The 18,144-nt window shown below is 38.3% G+C and overlaps 1 protein-coding gene across 1 annotated transcript in view; it reads right to left on the bottom strand.

Annotated features, from left to right (window-relative positions):
- Positions 1-17,840, bottom strand: part of DNER (delta/notch like EGF repeat containing) — a 107,423-nt gene extending 89,583 nt beyond the window's left edge. Inside the window, exon 1 of the mRNA XM_059479705.1 lies at positions 17,598-17,840. Coding sequence (XP_059335688.1) covers positions 17,598-17,840 — 243 coding nt within the window. The remainder of the gene's footprint in view (positions 1-17,597) is intronic.
- Positions 17,841-18,144: the final 304 nt, after the last annotated feature.

Genomic DNA, 18,144 nt, shown 5'->3' with positions numbered 1-18,144 from the left:
CATTCAACCATTCAGTTAAGACAGCACCAATAATTTCCCCTAAGAAACTTAGATAGGAATAGATGGTGTCCATTTATGTGTCTAGTGAAGAAGCATTTCTCTTGAGAAATCAAATTGGTTTTTTCGCTTTTTATCATCATATGGTTCTACTTCCAACAACCAAAAAAATACTTTTACTTTAAGAATTACATGTACATGCAAAATGCAAACATAGATAAAACATTATACTTTTTACAGGAATAAGATAGTTCTGAATTTCTAGGAACCAGAGCTGAATTATGGTTCAAGATAAACAGAACAATGCTTATCACTCAATGCTTTTCACTGTATTGCAGCAACAATATTATTATATATATAATATGAAAAATATTAATATTAGAAGCCAGATAAAGAGAAGTACTTGTAACTAATTAGTTACCCATATTCAGAATGAAACAGGATCTTTTTATGTTAATTCTAAGAAGATAAATTAATTAGGACACTTCAGCACTCATGGACACTTAAAGTTACTGAAATGTGAGGGTAATTTTGCTAGATAAATACCTAAAAGACTCTCAGGGCACCAGCCTCAAAATTGGTATCATTGAACACTTTTACTGGTCTTACCAGCTGGCCTGAACTGACAGTGAATGGTGTATAAACGAAAACACATCACAACACATCAATTGCAAAACTCTACAGTTTTGAAAACCCTGATTTTAAAAATGTGCTGAATTGGATTTTTGAATTTTAGATTTCATATGCTTTCCTAAAAAAGACATGACATCCAGATGACATTCTGATAACTATTGGAATATTTTTTTATTACTGCAGCTATTACATCAAGTTCAAAACATTTTGTTACAAATGCCAACCCATTATGCAAAGTTCTTTGTCTAAATAGTTACATCTTACATATACATGTTCTGGTTCCTAACTTTCGCATATTTTGTTTGAAAGTTATGAGGTGTTTCTCATTGTTAATTGAAAAACAGATGGAAGGATAACCTTTGTGAATTTATATGATAGCTCCTTTTTTCAGATGAACTATCTGATTTTGTCCTTTAGCAACCCAGACACCTGAATTTAAATTGCAGAGGAATGGAAATGGAAGCACAGACACTGTGTCTCTGATGTCTAACCCATGAAGCTGTTAGACATGCACCAAGCCTGGCTTCTTTCAGACAATGCACACTTTCCTGTGAGGAGAGTCTCCTGGAGAAGGCTCATTCTCTGCATCAGACCAAGTTACAGAAGGCTCTCTGGGCATAGGAGCCAGACTGGCAAGGAGAAACAGCCATTATTATTACAAATAATAAACAGAATTTCTTACTTCCAAGAAATGCCATTTATCATTTGCAAATAAATGATTATTTATACATATATTATTTGTAAAAGAAAAAATTCTTTGCTTCAACCAAGTCCAGAAAAGACAATTGGCTGACCATCAAATATTGATTTGCAATTTGTAGGCAAACAGCTGGGAGAGAGCTGGATGTGCATCAGCATTTATAGAGAGCTGACCTGGCAGTCAGGGAAAAATGAGCAGGAAAAGATTCCTGCATCTGTAGGCTACTGTAATTAGTAAAGAGCCTTCCGTGAAACTTCCTAAGACACAAAATCAGAACTGGCTCATTTTATTCATATAAAACAATAGAATTCCACGTGGACAATTTGATGACTACATTCAGCTTTCAGTTGTTAGCAGATTTTTTAGGGTGGAAAATAAGCAGACTACAGATGGGGAAAACATTGGAGCTGGCTCAGCAGGGTTAATTGTGGCATGATGCTGCATTACCAGTCAGCTGCAGTGCCTCAGCACCACACTCCAGGGACCAGGGTAATTGTGCATGGAGCTGGCAGGGAGTCAGGAGCTTTGTTAGCTCCTGATCAGCATTAACCATTCTAAATAAAGCTCAGCTCTACACAGACAAATGTAGGTGACTCCACATGATCCTCATCAGTACCCTGGAGCTTTCTTCCATGTGGAGTATGCTATTTCCCCAATAACAGATAATGGAAAGTGACTACTAGCAGGAGAAAGATTTTGTCCAAAGCTTTTCCATCCCAGTTTCAGCCCTTCTGTACAAAACTTCCCCAAAACATACAAGGAAAGGAGGAAGTTAGGAGAAGAAAGCAGACCTTTGCATTGTCACAGGTGCACAAACAAAATCCTGCAATAAAGTGAAAAACAGAATTTGTATTTGGTGTGCTTATTAGTACTGAGTGAAAATGTTTCATCATAACAAGAGGAGTTTTAACCAATACTGAGAATTCCATAAGGTTGTAGCCCACACAAAGGAACACTCTCAGGGATTCAGAACCACTCTACAGAAATTAAGACAAACTAAACAAATAATAATGTCCTGTAACAAGGTAAACTGATAAAGGAAAAATAAAAGCGGGACAAAATGAAGGCGTAAATACACAGGGATACAAAATAAGACTTTGGCACAATTAAACATAGCACCAAAATCCACCACATTGCTGGAGATTTATTACTAAAACACTTCTAGAATAAATCTGATAGGGACAATAATGAAAGTAAATCAGTATCAGCAGGTAAAAATCTACAGTACCTACCAGCTCTGAAGAAGACCTCTATAAGCTCTAAAAGGTCACCATATTGTTAAATTGTATGAGAAAGTTTGCAATATTTGGAATGAAAAATACAGAGTCCGTTTGTAGTCTGAAGGTCTATATTTTTCTTAAAAGATCAAGAGATTTCCAAAGTGAAATGTGAGCATATCTTATTCCAACATTATAGACACACAGAAACTTTTGATGCTGAAGAAAACTGTGAGAAAATTTCTAGGGGCAGATTATAAATCAAGACTTGCAACACCAAGTTTCCCAACCTTTAGATCAAAAAACAACAATGTTAACAGATCAGGCAGGAGACAAAGAAGAACAAGCAGGGTGAGGACAGGATTTTTTTCTTACATCTATTATTTGTAGCCAGAATTATTTAATCTGAATTGACCAGTAATGCAGTCTTGCAGATATTAATCACTATTGCAGTCTATTGATCCAACCCACAATCAGCTGAGTGCAATGGAAACAGTCTTTAATTAGGAATTTAAATATGCCTGCAAAACAGATTCTTATTTCTTTCTTTCTTCATTCATCTTGAATCATATCAAATATTTTATCTTCACACAGAATCCAACACAGAACTCACCCTATAGCGATACACAATGAAAAAATTAAAAAAAAAAATTTAAAAAGCACAAAACCCAAGGGCACCTAGAACAAACTGTGCTTACCACATCTATTCAGCATAGCAAAAGATTCAAGGTTTCAGAGCAAGGCCTCTGAGCTGCACTGCTCTATAGAAGCCATTTCAGAGTACCTGGAGAAATGAGCTTCTTGAAGACTGTCAGCAGCACCACAATCCTCCGTGAAAAAATTAAACCACACTTGCCACACCACTGGGTATATCTGCTTATATAGAAATGATGGGAGTCCAATTCAACTGCTAAGCTCAAATGCAACACTGTAGATGATTATTTTAAATGTTGCTAGAAATAAGTTATTGTTACACAGCTTCAACAATAGATTATTCTAAATTAATTCCAAAACCCATACAAAAATGGAATCTCAGATTTTACTTACACTATCAGTCTGCACTGAGTTATCACAAGTGTAGAAAAATAAGAAAGTTGCTATCTGGTCTAGTTAGTTCAAACAAAACAAGATGAATTGCAGCACTAGTAAGAGTTATTTTATCATCTGATTTTCCAGAAAGCATTTCTAATTTCATAGTAAAATCTTGAAAACAAATTTGTTCAGAATGATGCCTCTGTGCTTGCTAGGATTTTCAAATAAAATTCCCATTCTCAGCTAGCTTGGTGGTAGGAGCCATCTACTTGCTCCAGAAACATCCTTCCAGAATAAACCGGAACAGTAAAACAATTGTGAAATTGTAATTACAACTGGAAAAACTCATTGAAGGACCTAGTCCGTCAGAAATTCAATCTTATAAATAAAATCAAAAATTATCAGCTGTGAAGAATTACAAAGACTGACTCCCAACATATTTCACAAAAAGGAATTTTAGAGAAACTTCTTTTCTAGAAGAATCCTCTCACTCAATCTGGAATAAGAAGAGGTGCAATCCACTCACACTTCCAAGTTGATGTAGATGACTATGCAATATGACTTCAGCAAAAAGGCACATGACCTCCACATTAGTTATTGGCCAAAGCAGAAATGAGATCTTAAAAGGCTAAAGACCTAAATACATTCTGAAATAACAGTATTACTTAATGTTCATAAGTGAAAGTCATAAGTGAAAGTCATGGTTAAGAACATAGAAACAGAGAAATCTACTAAATTTGTCAAGCATTGAGCAAGTATCACTACATTTTTCAGAACTAAAATATAGGCATTATTTCTAGCTGGTAAGTCACTGCTGAGGTTATTGCTGCTGAGAAAAAATATTTTACCTATAAGTCCATCATTTGTTTAACAGGACTAAGTGAAAACTAACTGGATCACTCTAGTTAATTCTCTAGCATTCGCTGTGGAAACGCAAATCAGATTTGCTACCAAAAAAAAAAGGTAAGGAGAATAAATATTATTATATTTGGAAACTCATCAGCAATGAAAACTGACTATTTTTTCTCTAAATTATCTGCTTCTTATATATCCCAATTCATACCGTAATGCCACAAATTAGTTCTTAATATTTCTATTCATGGGAAATCCTATGGCAGATGTCTAACTATGTCTGCTTCTGTATTAAAGAAGAATGCTGGCCTTCGAAGAAGTAATATTCAAAAATCCGTACAGATGGCTAAAAATAATGTGGGTTGCTGTATCCACATGAACAATGGTATATAGTATTATAATAGGAGCAGATTCATAATCTGCTCCTATTATAAAAATTCATAATCCTTTCATACCTGTGAGAGTGCTAAGGACACCTGGAACACTATGCAGCATCATTAATGCATTTATTCAGACCTGGAATACAGGCAAGTGCTAGAGGAAAGGCCAGCAGTCAAATTCTCTGATATAGTATGTGAATTCACCTAGCTGAGACACAGAAAATTCAAACCAACTATCCTTTTAGTTATACTTAAAGAACTGTCAGTACTAAAAGGAAAATCCCACAATGCCATTGAAATGCAAGTCAAGCAAGAAAAGAAGCTATCAGACTTTTTCAGCATCTAAATCCTCTTTGTCTAAGAAGAAAATAAAAACTATTTTTGGCAGCTAACTTTATTTATGCAACTCACAGTTAAAAGACAACACCAGAAGCTACAGAAATTACATTCCTGCAACTGCAGAGAACAGATGCCAAAGCATCAAACAAACAGGGAATCGAACAGATGTTATTCTGATAAAGGTAGAGGAAAACTAGAAAAACATACCTAGAGAATATTTCAAATAGATTGCCTTCTAATGGCCGTTTGAAGTATATATTTACTCATCTAGCTAGCATCCTCAAAAGTATTCCTCAGCCTGTGAAAGTCAAAGGCAAGGACAGCTGTGTGCTCAGGAGCAGCAGTGCTGTGGGAGTGGATGCCAGAGCAGGGCCCCAGCCCAGCTCTCCCTTTCCAAACCAGCCAACACAGCAATGCAAACTTCCCTTGCTCAGAGCAGATTTTGTACATGAAATCAAAGCTTCTATAACTGTCAAACTCCAGAGCACAGACACAAGTGCTTTGTCATTAAGCCTGAATGTATTGATTTCCTCATTCTATGATGAATATCTACAGCAAATATTTCAGCTTATCTGTTATACAAGCTTAAAAGTCATTCATAAAGTTTAACTTCTGTCCTTTTTTTTCTTCCCAAAGCTTCCTGTCTTAACTAAAGAAATGCAAACACATAATACTGTGCTCCACACTCATCTTCATCCCATTTACTCCATGAGGTTTAAAGGGACTATGAATGACTTATTATTCTACTCATCCATAATTGCAGTAGAATGACTGCAAATTAGTTTCTGCACTTGGAACATCCCTACATACACTCTGGTTCCCTCTGGATTGACATGATTGTCTCTAGAAAGAAAGCAAATTCTTCTAAAATGAGGGATACAACTTTCATCAGCTCAGCTTGATCAGCAATCAACCTCACACCTTTACAATTCCCTTGAAAAACAGAAAATCTCATCTCTGTTATTTTAAAGACACTGAGAAAAATAAACTGTGCAGAACAACAACTGGTATTCAACAGTTTTATGTCCAAAATTAGATTAGGTAATGGCAAAGTTAGCATATAAATCAATACACCATTAAATACTCAGCAACTTTTCTCTCCAGACACCACAAGTGATAGAAACTTCTAGTGGAACATAGGGGTTATCAGAAAATGACAATTGATTGATTAAAATGAGTTTTGTGCTGGCACCTCTGATCAGAGGAGGCCAAATCACAGATGTGTTTCTGACAGACACTTTACCTCCCTTCTGCAGCACTAATGTTCTGCTCCAAGATCAGGGAATGCTGCCCCTCGAAGCCCTCAGCTGCAGCCCCACTCTCTGAATCAGAGAAGAGGATCTCAAAGCCATAACACTGCCAGGGTAACTTGAAGTTCTCAAGACTTCAAAGAACTGCCCTGCCCACTGCCAAGAAGGCTGAAGAGCCTCTGCCAGCCAGCAGCTCCCACAGCTCAAGAGCTGCTGGCAGGAAAGGCCCCACCTCTCAGTGGGGTGAACCATCGTAGGCAAGGAGCTTAGGAAATCTGAGAATACAGAATACAGCTGGATGCAAATGTATCTTGGAAAACAAAAATGTCCTCAGAACTAGAAATCTGAAGCTGGAAGATGCTGCAGAAATCATTACAAAGTGAAAAGTACATACATCATGCAAAAATAACTAAGATGCTACATTTGCATTTGCTGTGTGTCACATACTAAGGTTTGTCAGCACAGCTGTCATTCCAGAGCATCCTTCAATTGATTAGTATAATGATTTACATTACCTCTCATGTAAACATAAAACATGGTTAAATCACTCACAAATATGTTACATTAACAGAAAAGCCTCCATGTTCCTAAATCAAAACCAGCAAGGTTTGGACCATACCTTGGCTTGCTACACACTGCAACCAGCAGGACTTGACAGTCAGAGAGCAGACTAACGCCAGATCTATCCTGCTGTTCTTAAGCAGGCCTTTGTAAAAAGGCAGAATCACTGTAACTAATGATCCATCCTTTCTCACTCACCTGCAGAAAATAAAATTATGACATTTGATGATTGCAGGGGAAGATGTTTAATTGGAGAGAAAGGTGTTTTGGAATCAAACAGCACAGCTGACCTTGTTCCTGCATTCTCTCACCTTGGAGAATTTCCTTGGTACATTCCAGGAAACTAAAGCTCAAATGGTTACTGAAATAACAATTTCTAAATTTACATTTAATATTTTCATAGACAAAAAAATTACTATGAGTTTACATCAGCTTTAAGTGATATCACAGTCAAGTCCCAAGCACCGTTCTAAAGATGTTCCACATTCTTAAAATTCTCTGTACAAGTCAGGTCCCCACAAATCCTCAGAAAGATTAACCAGAATTTCTGTAACATCAACTCAGTACCTTTCCATTACTTTTAAAAGGCAATTATTAGACAAATTTTAACATTAGAATCTATTACAGTCATGTATTAAGTCAATTTGTCCTTCCTTCAATTAAACATGTTAATTTCCCAGGGGACTCAACACCATTTTCTTCAGTTGTCACATATGCCATCATCACACAGTACACTGTAGCCTTAAAAAGACTTAATCAAGTATCTGATCTTACAGACCCTGCCCATGTCAGCAAACCTCATGTAACCCAACTCCCTGAAATTCAAAGACATTCTCAAATGACAAAGTTTCTCAGATCCCCACACACCAGAACACAACCTTGGCGTTCCATAATCACAATAAATGCCAGAAAACTCTCTTGTGACCAGACAGCAGAATTAGAAATCTCAACACAAAATGCGTTTAGCTCATAAACTATTATTAGACTCTCAGACAGCCTTCTTCCTTCTGTTTAATCTTCAGTTTGTCTGAAAACAGTTAAATTTACCTGAAAATTGGATTACAATAGAAGTACAAGTATACAGTTAATCACAAGTTATTAATAGACTGCTAGGTGTGTAAGAAACCTAAAAAAATTGTTTTGGCTAGCCATTACAGAAATTCATTCACTAATTTGATTTTGATAAAGGTATTTAACAATTTGCTTAATTTCTTCAGCAGAATAAATCATACATCACCTTTAAAGCAAAAATAAAAATAAAATTTGCATTAATTTTTACAGATTTGCTGAATTGAATGCACAAATCACTAAGGCTGAATAAGAAACTGAAGAATCGTCATTGTGGTTCTTGGTGATAGTTACTGTCCTTATGGACAAACAAAACCAATAAACATCTCAAAGGGAGATCAAAGCAACATACCACGTCTGGAAAATTACAAAAAATTGTCCATTTATATTCCTTAGCCACATGATTTAATTAATAGCTGATGCCCAAAAGAATTTAACTGCCTTACTGATACTGTTTTTTTAAGAGATTGTCCTTGTCACAAGATTACCTTCAGACTCTTCCTGTTTGTATAAAAGTGAACAAGTAATCCATCCCACATTATTCAAATCTTTCCATATCTACTGATCTTTCTTGGGGTGCTCTCTATTTCTGCCTTCTCTAGCTTGTAAATAAATTTACCACTATGTGATTTCAGGGAACCAAGCTCTATTTGTTCATATAAGGGAATAACATTCTGCTCTCCTGTGACATTATCTGCACATCTTCAAATTGCAGGTTGAACACTCAAGCTCAGTGAAGATGCTACCACATACACCCACCAAAACTCACATATATTCCTCCCAAAGAATCAGAGTTTATTTATTTATCCAGAATAGGCATGGTTGAGTGAAGTTATTCCTCCTCTTGTACACTTGTGTGAACAAGCTGCAGCTTTATTAGATGCAGCACAAAGGACCAGATAAGGCTACCTGGGCTGAAAGAGAGGCTTGTTGGAAAGAAAAGGAACCCTATCTTGTTACTTTCTTTACAGCTATTGTTCCTACGGCTACCCCAAAGTCTTCTCAAACTGACAATACAGCTGCTGTTGCAACTAATACATGAGGTACAACAAAGTTCTCAAAATCATTAACATTCAGTGACCTTATCTCAGTAAAACAACCCTACTTTCATTGTCAATTGGAATTCTGTTCTTACCTTATTCAAGAGCACCTTGTTCACAAACACCTTTGCTACAGAAGTCTTTGAAATACTGGTCATTGATATATTGCCCTGTTTCCAGTGGGAAAGAACATTATGAAACTAAATTCATCTGTAAACTGCTAGACTGAATATTTGCCAGATACAAAAATAGTCCAAGTGGTTGATTTTTTTTCTTTAATAAGAAGCCTTTTTTCATTAGAATTTAAATATATCCTGATAGGATCACTGATGTGTAATTCAGAATCTGGCATTTCAATACTATGCTTCCTTATAAAGTACTTCTCACTCAGCAGTCTTGAAGCCTTTATATTTATTCACAAATTAACCTTTTGAAAACCCAGGATTAACTGAATTTACAGAGGAGAAATGGAAGTAAGAAGGTTCTATGAGTTTTTGCCCAGTGTGACTCAGCAAGGCAGTGAGAATTGCAAGCACCAAATCCTGATATCCAGATTCGTAGCCACTATCTATCAATTCCAGACCTTTCTATAGAATTTACAGCTACTTTTTCAGGGTTTACACCAGAATATAATACTAAAAATACATTATAATTGTCACAGTCTGTATAATAGTAAAGTAAACCAAGGTCAACTTGAAAAATAATATAGGGCACTGATATGTACTGCTGAACTCAAATAGGATCCATATGCAGCACACAAATCAGCTTTTGAGTGCCTGAGTGCTTCTTTGTAAGAGATTATACTCAGCCAATGGAAAAATTAAAGGGTTTTCTGATCAAGCAAACATTACTTTCTCAATGTTAATTTTGATGTACCTTTCTCTTGTTACCAAACTGTTGGAAAATTACAACTGAATCACAGTTCAAGATATTTTTACTAATAACACATTTACAAGTTATGTTTTGTGAATTCATATTGAAAAATGAATATTTTCATTCCAGAGAACGTTTATTTTGGAGTTTACATCATTCCAGTAATGTATAAATTGGAAAAACTATACAGAAATGAAAAGCTGAATAAACTACTTCTTTTCCTTAAAAAACAATATAAGATGCTTAATTAACAGTGCTCTACAGTGTCAAATGCACATAATAAACTGTTTCTACCTTCAGATTTTGACTTAATGCCACTAAGAAATTTTCATGCAATTAGCCCTACTTTTGCCAAAAATGCGCTTTCAGCTGATGCTGGTGCACTGGAAATTTGAAACCTTTCATTTGGGGATCACCATGCCACTAGGCAGGTTGCTGAGCTCAGCTTACCACATCAACCAAAAGTATAAAAAAAATTAATATTATTGAAGCCTTTCTTCTAGCGCAGTTGTCAAGAGAACAGATGACCTCTCAGCATACATAAAAATGGGATTTAGCATTGCACTAAACCTTTTTTTAGATTAACAAACAAACAACAGGAATATCATTAACTGACTTACTCAGTTCAGAAAGGGCACCACAAAAAGAAAAATATTCACTAAATGCACACAGAGGGAAGAGTAGAATAACTCATTTTTTTAAAGGGAAAAAATATAACAGGAAAATGCAATTACATTAAAAAACAGAAAATGAAAATTGGCCGAATTATTTTTTACCACTCAATTAAGATATGGGATTAACTGGAACACAAATGTAACACAAAATATCATGGGAGTTTGATATTTAACAAGTACAGAGTGAGCTGTGAGAACACCAAAAGCAACTGCAAAACCAAAAACCAACAAATGTATGTTTGTGGTCAAGTGGACACTGTTTTCAGCAGACCCATATCTGCCTATTAAAACAGAATTTTAATTTTAATTAATAATCTTCTAAGATTTCTGGACTCATGATCCCGTGATCAATCAAGATCCTGCAAAATGCCACTTCTGAAATTACTGAAATTACTGCTACTCCTCTAACACTGAACCAAGGCATTCAACTCCACTTCCATTGAGAATCTGCTCCACTAAAGATGAATTCCAGAGCTACAAAATATACATATGACAACATCAAGTTAGATTATTTCAAAGGAAAGTAAAACAATTATGGTTTTTAAGCAGATATGATTGCAAACTGATTCTCTTAGATCAAAGAGCATAAACTCAATAAAATACGTGAAAATCTGAAACATCTTAGCATAGCATATCTTCTACTATTATTCTGTTACTTTACACCTGATCCAGCTTTTTGCAATCTTTAATCATAAAAAAATTATTGTATTGAAAGTAACACATGAAACTTTCATTTATATGATGGAATTTTTCAGAACTTAGTATTTTGCACTATATGTAATGACCTGACTGGCCTTTAAAATTAACTATTTTACCTAATTTAAAGAGAGCCTTTTGAGATACTGGAAAAGACAATACAAAGATTCCAAAGGTCAGTGTGAGATGATACCTAAATAAAAACTTCTCATATAACTGAGATAGTTTGGGTTATTATATAATTCCAGTTTTATTCTACAGATATTTATAATAAATTTGTTTAGATCACATGGCAAAAATCACCGCACAACTTTTTATTGAATGCTTAGGAAACTGCTGAGAAGTCTCTTACATATTTTGACATTATATGCTTCAAGGCAAGATGCTAATTTTAAAAGCTTAAATTTCTGACTGGAAATACATTTCTACTGCACTCAGAGAAACCAGATGTTCTAACAGCTAAAATAAATTGGGAGAAGAAACTAGTTCTCCCATTTATTTATTCTGTGCTGCTTGAAACCAGACATTGCCACACTGCAGAACTTCACCAGCTCCACTGCAACCCTGGGGATCAGAGTTCACGAGGGGCCTGAACAACACTGCACTTGCAGACCACAGGAACTCACAGAAAACAAATTACACCTGTAAGTTCCATGTGACACACAACTGTAAATTGAAAAAAACCTCAACAATGACTGTGCAATGTGAATATAGTAATCTGTGACTAAAGGAGATGTAAACTAAGTGTCCTGGAATTCATTTTTCAGATATCTAACAGTAATATTGCCATCTTAGGAATCCTACTTGCATGGCAAGAAGTTTGTCAGCATCCAGCTACAGTCTAAACTTGATGGAAAACAGACATATTTAACAACAGGGAAATAATTCAGATTTCCAGCAAAGGGGAGGCAGGAACAGGACAAGACTAATAGGCAAATGCAAAATCTAATGGGAAGGGAAAAAAATACAGGGGTGTGTACATACAGAACAGTTCAGACTGGAAGGACCCTGGGGGAGTTTTCTGCTCCAAGCCCTGCTCAGGTCACAGTGCACAGGGGCTTTGGGCACTCAAGCCCAGAATCTCCAAGGATGAAGGTCCTACAACTGCTCTAAATGCCTATTGCAGTGTTTGACCACCAGCATTGCATGGAATTTTTTCCTTAGATTTCTGGGACTTCCCCTACTATAGCATGTGTGTCCCCTCTCCTTTCACTGATTACATCTGGGAAAAATTTTGTTCCTGTTCTCCGTGACCACCCATTATGTGGCTGAGAAGGGCACTTGGATCCCCCTTTGTGGCCTCCAAGTTAAACCAATTGAGCTCTCACAGCCTCTTCTCATACATAGTATATTCATCAGTGCAAATATTTAAATCCTGAAAGTACTGCAAGAGTGAGCAGAGCTAGTCAGCAGGAAACAACATGGTACCTCAGAACTCAGGGTAAGGACATCCAAATAAAAGAAGAAAATTGGAGGGCATCTGCTAACTCTGTATGTTACTGTTATTAAAGGTAAAAGAGCAAACACAGTGGTCACATCATAAAACATTTGAATCACAATAACCACATCATCTAAGTATATACTCTTCATTAATGAGTACAGAATGGGAAAAATAGCATTTGAAATACATTAGAGAATTCATTATTAATTTAAGGACTAGAGACTGTTCAGAAGGGATGTCAGCACTTAATAGAAAACAGGATCATGTGAGGAATTAATCAGGATACTGACACCAAGGTGATTTAGCAGTTAGATTAAAGGATGTCCTTTTACACAGCAATGTCCAGTGCAACCTGAAATAACCTGGCCAATGAAATTCATACTGCTCATGCTGAAGTATTAGCCCATTGAGCCAAAAAACAACAACCCTTCTTCCTGCAGCAGTTTGCTAAGTCTGGATTTCTGCATTCAGCATTAATCACATTACTAGAAATCTACTGAGACAAAAAAAAAATCCAAAGAAAAAAGAAGCAAAACCCCAACACAAGATAAAAGAACAAAAGCAGAGGTCAAAGGACAAAAAATCCTGAAATCCCTGCACTAAAGTCTACAAACATTCAAATACTACGATCAAAGACAAGAATAAATTCATCTGGCATTCAAAGGTACAAAACAAAAGAGAGGGAATGAAGAAGAACAATCAGGCAGAAATTCAGGAGGGAAATAAAAAATAACTTTAAAAATTCTAAAAATAATTATAAGACCAAAATTTAAAATGCAATCTGTTGTCCAATTTTTATAATATCAGTTCCTTCCTTGACTTTTTTAAACTCGGGCTACATCCTTCTCAGATTCCATTATAAAAAAATGTCCACAGTTATGTCTAAAAAATATTTTCTGTTCTAGGTGTGGAAATACAACCAGTAGAGTAAGCACAACAAATGATCCCCAAGACCAAAGAGAACTCTTTGCTACTAAAAGAGTAACTTGAGCACTATCTCAAAAACGCCCTGCACCAGTGGCTACCACGCCAGGGTCAGCAGTGGAACAGGCAGTCATCACTAATCACACTGGATGGAAGGGCACTGCTGCAAAGTCAGAGTGCTGCTTCACTATGCTTGGACACTACTTGTTTTCTAGTTTTCATTACTAACAATCTATAAAATAACTAAAAATATATTAAGAAGCAACAAAGTAAAAGAACAAGAAAATTATCAACCAAAAGAGAAAAAATTTAAATTTAAAAAAAAAGCAAGAAAAGCAAAACAAAGCATGTATGACAGTATTTTAAAATACATTAATAATTTAATATTTCTTCATGTGATAGCCTTTTAACAAAATTAGCACTAGCATGGGATCAAATAAACATCATGCAACTCAATGCAATTAGCTACGTTTCAAGTCTGTATTTTTAAGCAAATTCTCAAGTTGATCATGAAGGTTTTTCATTTCCTAACTACTTACTTTGTGTCTTATGTCTCTAAAATTATTTCATGAGGCACTAACAAAGATTAATTTTTACATACAACTTTCTGGGTCAAGAAAAACTGTATTATTGGTTCTATACATCATTAAACATAACAGAGTAGTGATTACCTTAGTAATTTAAAAACAAAGATTGTTTTTAAAAGTAAAACACAAGCTTTAGGGAATATAAAGTTAATGGAACTTTAGTATATGTTCATTTCAGTTTATTTCATCAAATTCTCTCAGTGTAAACCTGAGAAATGGTCAATTTCAAATTCCCACAGAAAAAAAGGCAGTTGAATTCACTATAATTTTTGTACAATTTCCTTGGGAAAGTGATTTCTTTGCTCAGACCAAAGTTTAAGATACTTCAACACAGTAATTCTATGTCTCCCTTACAGACTAGAAGTATTGTCAAGAGAAGCGGGAAAAAAATTCAGAACCATGAAAACAAATGGTGTAAATTAGAGCAATGTCCCACAAAGGGGAGCAGACAATCCATAAAAAAAAAAAAAGCCCGAAGTTTGCAAAGCAAAGTATATTCAAACCATAAAAAATATGAGATATATAAAAATGCCTAATTCATGGGATGGATGCACTAGAAGGACCTGTAATTTTTGTTGTTAAATAAATAATGAGTTACTAAAGCAATTCTAACGTGAAATCATGGAGTTGGCTTGCCCCAGTAAAATACATCACTTGGTGATAGGAAAGCTCTTGACTTTTAGAAGTATCTCATGTGATGTCAGTTTTATTCTTTTGCCATGCCAGCACCAGCATCCACAGATGCATCCAAACCAGTTGCAGTAAAATCTTCAGGGGTAAAATTGATGTGCAGTCTCCAGGTTTGACTCTCAGCAATCTTTCTGCATTATCAACTTCACCATGCCCAGCTGGCTCACAGGCACATTGAGTACATTTTGTCTTCATTCTAAAATCTTGACACATCTGAGCAGAATCATTGAAACGTTGCCTTCACTACAAGAAGGAACACAAAAGCAATCCTATCTTTTTAGGGAAGCTGGAGTTCCCAAAGAACTCCAGCTCCACCATAAATTCCAAAAATCCAAACTTACTTTCCATGATCTGAGTAACTAAAGACAATAATTCCTATTCTTTCTTCCCTTCCTGGCGTTTCTCTCTATGAGTCCAAATGTTCAGTAACAACTGCAGCATTAAAACAAAAACCCATATCTAGATATATCCCAATGACGCCTTGATTTAGCCAATAGTTTTCTCATAACCTGTAATGGCACATGAAAAAAAAATCCTTACAGTTATTTCTAAATCATTATAGTTATTTACTGTCACTGAATTAGAAAACATGACGTTTCTTTGTGGAAGTTTAAGCCATTAGGCATCTGTTAAGGTATCTGAATGATACCTGAATGAGACCTGATACATCTCTGAGGTAGCTGAATGACAGAGCAACACAAGTAAGGCATTTATAAAACATTTATTTATTCCCTATTTTGATAAAATGAGCAAAACCTCAAAGATGGGTGTACTGTCAATTATATTACACCTTTAAAAAACCCTGCCTGGTCTCCAGTTAAAGTTACATTTAAAAACCATATTAACTTTCCAGAACTACCTGGCATCCACACTTCTGCTGCTGATGTGATAGCTAGAAGTGGCACTCATTTCTTTATCAGTATTCCTTGCAGGGTCATTGCTCACTGTTTTATAAAAAGAAACAAAATGTGTAACACCATGAGCCTCCTGTTATTAGTTAATAGAATGCATAACTGCTCTGAAAACATCGCCTATGTCTTTTATTAGAAAAACAATTAAACCCAGATCCCCAGGCACAACACTTCACAGGAGGTGTGATGGCAGCAAGTGTTACATTTTACTAGGTCTTCAAAAGGGTCATTAATCTTTCAGTCATCGATCTCAGACACTTAAGTCTTACACCAACATGCAGAAGCAAACACACAGCGCTCTCTTTCTCTCCTTGTAGAGATAGAAAGAGTAAACTCCTAAGACAAGATCTAAAATAGCCAAAGAGAAATCTATTTAATCCACTTTCATCTCTCCGATTTTACAGAATCTCATTAGTGTAAATATTTTCACTTTCATTGTTACATTGAATCAGCTGAGGCATTTCAAGGGAAGCAGAGAACTCTGTGCATAGAGCTCCTGCTTTACAATGACTCTTACACTCCACTACACATTAAGTCTTCAGTAAACTCATTATCCCTTTCATCTATTCAGCAGTATGCTTCAGATACTACATGACAAAGGAACAAGAAAATAAAGACTAAAACGCTGACTGAAATTACTTGAAGTCATTTGCTTCTATGTCAAATGCACTTACGAGCGAGCGCACTGACAAATGGACATCAATCCACAGAGCCTTTTGTACACCACTGCCACAGAAAGTACCCCAGCATATACACATGCATGAAACAAACCTCTGTGTACCTGCACCTGCTTTTCCGTATCTGGAAATAGACAAAACTGAGTGTTTGCAAATTTCTTAACATGATAACAAAGATCCTTAATGCTAGAGACAAAAGAGAAAAAAATTAAAAAAAAAAGAAAAATACTATTTCACATTACAATAATTAAATTCAAATATTATATTACATTAGGTCCCAAATATTATATTACATTAGGTCCTAAGCACATTAGAAAGATACTGCTGCTTACTGCTTCTTTGTATTTTAAATCATTATCCCTACTTTGAACATTCCGATCCTTCAGAATTTAAGATCAATTCAAAAGGCACCCGAAACGTGGGAGCGAGCACTCCTAGCCTATGAAAATGACTGCTTGCTGGAGACGCGATTTAAGGACTAGCATTCAATGCAATAGAGCATCCGCTTCCAAGGACCATCTTTTTCACCTTCCAGTAAGTCAGTGTTAAATAACCTGCGAGGTCTGGGCGGCGGGGCGGGCTGAAGTACTGACATTAACCTGGCAGCACCGGCTGAGCTCAGCCCCATCCTCCCGCACCCCGACCGAGCCCGGAGCCCCAAGCCGCTCCATCTGCCGCCCGTGGTCGCGGCTCGCAGCCCGCAGGGCCGGCAGCCCCTGGGGAAGCCCGGGCAGCGCCGGGGCCACAGCAGCCCCGGGTGCCCGCGGCGGCCGGGATCGGAGCCGGCGGGGGGAGCGGCCGAGCGGGGCGGGGGGGACGCGACACCGCCCGCCAGGGACCGGGACCGGCCGGGGCGGCAGGGCCGGCGCAGGGCAGCGGGAAGGGCGGGATGCGGAGCGGGGCAGAGCGGGCAGAGCCGCCCGCGGACGGGGCAGGGGTGAGGCGGGAGCGGGGGGGAACATTGGCTCTGTCCCCGCAGAGCGCGGGGACACCCAAGGGCAGGGACGGGCACAAGGACGCGCGGCGGGCGGGCGGCGCTGAGGCGCGTCCCTTACCTGGCAGGAGTCGCCGGTGACCCCCGGGGGGCAGGTGCAGCTGTAGCCGACCGGGGGCTGGGGCAGGATCAGCTGGAGGCGGCGGGGCGCCGGCAGCGGCGAGCAGGTGCCGTTGTTGCGGCAGGGCTGGCTGAGGCAGGGGTCCCGGCCGGGGGGCGCGGCGCTGGCCGGCGCGGGAAGGCAGGAGCGGCGCTCGGCCAGGGCGAGCAGCAGCAGCAGCAGGAGCGGGGCGGCTCGGGGCATGGCGGCGGGGCGTGCGGGTGCGGGCGCCGCTCCGCTGCTGGCGGCGGCAGGGAGGGAAGGAAGGAAGGAAGGAGGGATGGAGGCAGCGGCCGCCCTGCTGCTCCCGGCCCGCGTTCCCCGGGCAACGGGCGGGCGGGGCCGGGCCGGGGCGGAGCCGCTGCCGCGCCGCCTCGTGACCGCCAGGGGGCGCCGCCCGCCCGCAGCGCGCGGGCCCGGCGGGACGGGCTGAGGGGGCGCGGCCGGGCCGGGACAGCGGGGCCGGGACCGGGACCGGGACTGCCGCGATCCGCCGGGCCAGGCTGAG

The sequence above is a fragment of the Ammospiza nelsoni genome, chromosome 10, assembly GCF_027579445.1.
Source record: "Ammospiza nelsoni isolate bAmmNel1 chromosome 10, bAmmNel1.pri, whole genome shotgun sequence".
NCBI classification, from domain to species: Eukaryota; Metazoa; Chordata; class Aves; order Passeriformes; family Passerellidae; genus Ammospiza; species Ammospiza nelsoni.
This window is presented reverse-complemented; position numbering and strand designations above follow the sequence as displayed.